Source organism: Orbicella faveolata, unplaced genomic scaffold (genome assembly GCF_042242905.1).
Source record: "Orbicella faveolata isolate gen_17 unplaced genomic scaffold, um_ofav_v1 contig_34, whole genome shotgun sequence".
In the NCBI taxonomy this organism is placed as follows: Eukaryota; Metazoa; Cnidaria; class Anthozoa; order Scleractinia; family Merulinidae; genus Orbicella; species Orbicella faveolata.
In genome coordinates, this window is record NW_028301563.1 from 12,642,677 (window position 1) to 12,649,205 (window position 6,529).

The following is a 6,529-nucleotide window of genomic DNA, read 5'->3' on the forward strand; positions in this document are numbered from 1 at the left end:
TAAAGGAGCCCAAGAAGGAATTTCTTCCTGTAAGCTTAGTTGAAAAACCGGCAGATAGAAATATTTTGTTCACATAATAAGTGGGTAATTTAAACGGGAACTCTTAGTAAAAGTAGGAGGAGTCAAACTGACATGAGCAGAAATAGCTCTGAATGACAGAGATAAAACACGCCATCTCTTATTTCAGTGTTGACTTGTAATGAGCTGTTATTTCGACTTCACAACGCCAGACTTTCCATAAGACTTGAGAACTGAATACGTTCGTTGCGGTTTAAAAATGAATGTTTCTGCCCTCCTCGTTTTTGTGTCATCGATTTCAATAATGCTTCGTCCAACGCAAGCGGAGGGTGAGTTGCAAAATGTCTTACATTTTCATTGATAGCCTTTAAATCGCGTTTTATACTCTCCTACTTAGTGTATCCTAACATCAGCTTGTCTGGGCTGGCATCCCAAACTCTGCCTTATAAGCGGCTTGAGTTTATTGTTGGTTCTTCTCTTCAACATCTTCTTCTCGGTCATGTTTTCTTCCGGGTACTCCTATTTTGCTATCTTTATGACGACCGACATTTTAAAATTCCAATTCGACCAAGAATTTGAGTTTGTCCGGATTTGTCTGAACACCGTCAATATTTTCAGTTAGAATTCGCAAAGATCACGCAAAATTGTCATGATAAAATTTTGTCAGGTAAAACTGACATGATATTTCATTAATCACTCACAAAAACGGAGAAAAATGTTTTTTTGGTAACATTTTTATCTCCTGTCTGTCTCTTTGCGAAAGCAATTTCGAATTCGGTCCTTAATTGACGATACGCGAAAAGTTTACAAGATAAGACTCATGCAAAAATATAAATGTACTTATTTAGTTCAATAGTTTTCTCGATAAAGATGGTAACGATGGTGATAATTAAGAGACTATGATCTAGATCACAACCTTTTGTGATAAATTGGGAAACTAAACTTCTAAAAGTTGCAGCTCAGTCATTTTTGTCTTCTTTGTCTTTCGTGGAAGCTTTGTTTATTTAGCACTCTTTGGTATTTTAAAGCCGATAGTTGTAATGTCAAAATACTGTAAGATAAAGAAAACCATTTTCATGTAGATTTCAAGTTCTTGAAGCATCATCGCTAAGTTTTCCACAAATAACGTTTGAATAAATCTAGCGGAATTTATTTGTAATTTGTCTCACAATTTTGTTGCGCATCTACGACGCAATTTGCAAATTGCAAATTGAACGAGGCGTTGTCTAGTGCAACACTCCCTGAATTGGACATATTACCAGTAACAGGTGGATTTGAAATACCCACTTTCTTCACCGTGTAAAATTACCGTATGTCATCATTAAAACCCCTCAATTAAGTTAAATTATGCGGAAATCATCTTTGTTGTTTACGTATCTTGCGGTCTATAGGCGAGTATATGGTTTTCTCTTCAGCGAGCGAACTCAAGCGTTTCATTTGGTTCCTTTCGTTTTGTGTATTTGTTGAGCTTTTTTGTCTTCTTTTTGTCTAAGTGAGCGATATCTTGGATTCAGTGAGTTGAAGAAAGCAAACAAAAAGTTAAGGGGATGCGTAAATAAATTTAACCAGCTCTTTTCCAGCAAAAACATCAGCGTTACAGGTTATTAATACAACAGAGCATACCTAAAAACATAGTAAATGTTTTCCTTGCACGCTACGCTGGAAAATTTGGAAAACGCAGCCGGTCATTTTGGATTAAACCTTAGAAAGATAGCCGTGTTTTGAAATTCCTCCTGTTTGAAGAACGTTTCATGATGGGTTGGAGGAGGCGGTAGTCTTAACCATAGAAAGATAGCCGTGTTTTCAAATTTCTCCATTGTAGTGTGCACGCAGCCTGAGTTTTTCATCTCTTTTTCTCACAACATGAAGTAAATTTCAATGATTCCCCCACTAACCGCTCCCTAGATAGAGAGCGTTAGTGAGAGTAGGGAATATAAGAAAATCACGACGGCAACGACATTTGGAACGTCACTGAACAAAAGGTTTAATGAGCAAAACAATAGCTGTGCGAGTGCGTTACAATTCTTGGTACATTTCCTTGCCGTCCTCTACAAAACAACGACGTGAAATGACCAATTTTTGCGTTGTCTGGAGAACATGAACCACAATGACTAATTTTTTTGAAAAGAAATGCACCGTTGATAGGGCTGGAATACAAAAAGGACAAAGGAGGCCTAGAGGGCATCAGATTTCAGATACGCGCTGTGGGTTTTAATACATACATATTCACCCCTGTTGCTTTCTGAAATTTTCGAAACAGACGCGAATGGAACGGAAATTTCCTTGGAAAGGTTTTACAAAGTCAGGACATTTTTGGCCGGAATTTTTTTGGTCGAATGGAGAGTGCCCATATCTATACCTCGTTAGCCGGGAAATAGTTAGCAGAAAAATCGGCCACTCAGAAGAGCTAAAATTTCCTTTGTTTTACCTTGAGAATTCGCAATTATTGACATAGCAAACTTCTACATCCATAATTAGGCGGTATAAAATAGTTAAGCATTGTGTACTGTAACCTTATTTTGCGCATTTCAGAGGCAAAAATAAGAGTGAATGTGTGGCTGTCCACCGGGACAAAAAATGTGTCTGTTGTAGACTAGGAGTCCGCTGTGGAGACGTGGCTGTTAGTGGAGGTTTGACTGTGTAGTCTACATAGTTTTCAAAAAGTAAGTAGCAGGAGTGAATATGTACGTAAATTATCAACACGTATCCATTAAAGACTAGTGTCTCGTAGGCCTTCTTTTTCCATCCCAGCCATTTCCCCGGTGCGTTTCTATGCCAAAAGCACGAACAATATCCCTGTTTTTTAAAGTTGAATAGGAAGGATGTCGCGTTTTATTAACGGTAATACAGTCGAACCTTTCTAGACGGCCGTTCTGGAGAGGTATCAGTAGGGGTGAAATATGACTTCCATATTTTCTTGGTATTCAATCCTTTTATCTTTAAAAAAAAAAATGATCAAACAAAATCAAAATATATCAATAAGACAGAGACCAAACAGATATAGAGACCAACGACGCGCAGTTTAAGAGGAATAAAAATAAGAATTATTACCTGGTTTCACAGGAAGCGGTACTTTCTTGATAATTGTCTCGGTCTCTCGGACGAGGATAACTCTGTCTCTCGGACCGATAACTTCGTGAATGTTTTCAAAAGTGTTACATCTCCTCGTGTATTCTCTCACCGTTACGTTTTGCACTATAATTTCGTAACAATGTCAGTGAGCTTTAACTTAACCTTAAGTTAACCTACGGATTAAACCTCAAGTCAGTGGCATCAATATTGTCACCGTTTACAGACGATCCATTTTCCAAGTTGAGAGGCTTTGATTGAAGTAGAGTGTACCTGTCTACGTGAAACGGTTGTGCTGCCTACGCCAAACGTGATGGATGCAACTGTAATCGTTTGTTTACTCAAGCTCCACGTTTAAAAATGTCTTTTTTTTCTCTTGAAGTCAGGTTCGGCTGTGGGTCTTCCACAAAAATTAAAACAGCCGATATTGAACGAATAATGTGTGCTACAGTTGTCACCTTCAAAAAAAAAAAAACGTAGGCGGAAGTCACATAGTTTTCGGGCGATATGCGCGTGTCGGTGATCGAAATAATGTTGCATAACATTGCAATGCACCAAAAGCAAGATCTACTTTCATTTAACTGCAAATGTTTGCAAAAGCTAATCATGTGGTCAATCTAAAAGGAAAAAAAAAATTACAAGCATCCGTATGCGTTATTGACGAAAAAAGGTTTCCAAATTCGCTTAGTTTTGCTCTTGATGAAAGTAGCTGGCCAAGTTCCTTGTTGATTTCACGAATGACGAATTTAACAAAATGTACCACACGTTTATGTCTCTTGAGGGGTACTTTTTCAGTTTCGACTTCCAATTCTGTGCACCAGTGGGCTTTTGATGGTATTGAAATTAGCTAAAATTAGCCGTTTCGCTCACGAGCTTCGATGAAGGTAATTGTATCGGCCTAAAATATTATAACATTTGGAGCTTTTGCTAATCAAATGAATGCTTTAGAAACAGCAAAATATGCATTCTGAGCTAGCCAAAATATATTGATAGACATGTTCGCGTTGATCTGTACGAGCGAAAACAAAATGCACAATTTTCGGCCATTTTCGGCGGCGGCTGGCAGATATAATGGCGATTTTTGAACTTTCCTGGATTTCGAAAAAAACTAAAACGCTTCAGGGCCTTTGAAGGGTATTTTCGAAAACAATTCATTATAGAGGTGATTCGGGCAAAATATGAAGAAATCCGAAATTTCGCGACTGGAAACAACGCTGGAAATACTTTGGAAACGCAACAATTACCGGTCATTTTGGATTTGTGTTTGAGGAAAACTCTGACAGGGAAATCGCTTGATTATCGTGATGTCATCCTTCTTGAAAAGCCCTGTTTTCAAAATGTTTTCCGTCCACACTAAAACACAAGCCGGCGTTTTCAAATGTCTGTTTGAAGAGCATTTCCGAAAAGGATTAGAGGAGACGGTAAGACTAACCGTAGAAACATAGTCCGTGTTTTCAAATTTCTCAATTTTATCATGGACGCAACGTTATTTTGTCACTTTTTTCTCACAAATTGAAGTTAAATTCAATGATTCCGTCACAAGCCGCTACTTAGATACAGAGCGGCACTGAGATTGTGTAACGGATCGAGGCAGCACCTCTGTTTGAGATATTCTTGTCTCCTTTTGTGTTTCTGTTTCATTTTGTCGTTGTCTGTATAGGGCTAGAATTCGACGAATACGTTTCAAGTAAAGACTATTACCTGCTTCAAGATGATTATTTTATAGTCTTTTTTACATTTATTTCAAGATTACTTACAGGATTGCTTACAACCAACACCGTATAATAAGAGATGGCGTGTTGTGTCGCTGCCATTCAGAGTTATTTCTGCTCATTGATACTCAGCTATAATAGACCGAGATGCTTGCTTGCATCTAACAGTTAATTTTTTTTTATATAAAGTACAAGAAACATATTACGCAAGACTCGATATTTTTCTTTCCATATGACAGTTTCAGAAGCTGACATAAGTATGACCATCGCGGTGCTTCTGATGTCTCAGATGTTTTATAAACTGGACGCTCAGCAGTGTATAATTCGAGGCGAATATTCCATCCGCGGCATGATGTTAAAAGGCCATACCTTTATCGAGGAGAAGACCGGAATCTGGCTTAATTGTTTAGACAAGTGTGATGATGACGTCAGATGTCAAAGCTTTAACTACGTCATCAGCCAAGGCATATGTGAGTTGAACAACCGCACCAAAGAAGCCAGACCTGAAGATTTTGTTCCGGACAGCCATCGCTTCTATATTAAACGATTCAGGAAAAGAGGTATTGTTCTTCTTTGAAGAGTTCTTCTCTATCTTTTTTTGAGGATAGTAATTGTGTCGTATACAGGCGTGCCCAGAATCTCATTACATCCCGAGGACTACGAACAAAGCCCGCAGCTTTTCGTCGAGAGAGCTCAACAATAGTGGTGTTTAGTAATGACAGAAAAGCGCCGAGAAAAAAACAATGTTTTTGACTTTTCTGTTTTTAGTTCCCCTTGGATCCGTTCCCGAGTTGCCAGCTGAGTCGTGCGCCGAGATTAGGGCGAGTGAAGGAGAAGATGCAGTCAGCGGTAATTACTGGTTCGATTCAATTAAACCTGGCGAGGTAGTCCTGGCTCGTTGTGACATGTCTAAACTAGGTAACTAGACGTTCGGGGTTTTACTTCGATTTATTATTTACAAACCTCTTGTAATAAGCCTCATCTACGCGCTATAAAATGCCTCAACTTCCAGGCTGTTTCTATGATTAGAGACTCTGTATTCTGCAAAATAAAGCATATTTGCGATGCGTACAACCTTGGCGGTAAATCAATTTTTTTACGAACTTTTACATTTAAGTTATTTCACCTTTCTATTAATGTAATCTAACCAGCACTGTCAGTTTTAATAAACCCTTCTCGCAATAAACGTCCCCATAGCGAAAATAACGTTCAAGACATGGACATAGACTGTTTAATCTATGAGATGCTCTTCATAAAGAAGAAGCTTAGCTTTAAGGCCCAATTAGGCTCCATTCGCGCAAAACTATTTGTTTAGAGTTAAAACAGCAATAGCATTTATGAAGGTCATGAAGCCGAGAGCTACAAAGATGGGTTTCAGGTCTGCTATCTTCTCTCGACTAACAATTAACAGTCAAACAGGCTCTATCTTCCCCGTGCAACTGACAGCGGGTGCTCAGAACCAGAAGATTCCCACCCAGCAAGAAGTTGTCTGTGGAACAGATATATTTCAAGGAGCAGATCCGTTGCCATTTCCAGACTGGATTATGATAATGATGGATATCTGATAAAGATGTTTTGTTTTTCTTTATAAAAAGCAAAAATTTTAAAAGTTACTTAGTTAGTGATCTCTTTTGCCTATTTGCTCCTGACCGGGCTCCGTCAAATATATCAACAGAAGCTATTGCAGTTTAATCCTTTCAATCTTTTCTTCTAAAACAGATATCGATGAC

At 38.4% G+C, this 6,529-nt stretch overlaps 1 protein-coding gene across 1 annotated transcript; it reads left to right on the forward strand.

Moving 5' to 3' along the window:
* The first annotated feature begins 239 nt into the window (after window positions 1–239).
* Window positions 240–5,725, forward strand: LOC149104835 (uncharacterized). The gene is made up of 3 exons (XM_089272273.1): window positions 240–347; window positions 5,039–5,359; window positions 5,568–5,725. Exons 1-3 carry the CDS (start codon window positions 278–280, stop codon window positions 5,723–5,725), a joined length of 549 nt encoding a protein of 182 aa, XP_089128399.1. The 5' UTR covers window positions 240–277.
* The last annotated feature ends 804 nt before the right edge of the window (window positions 5,726–6,529 follow it).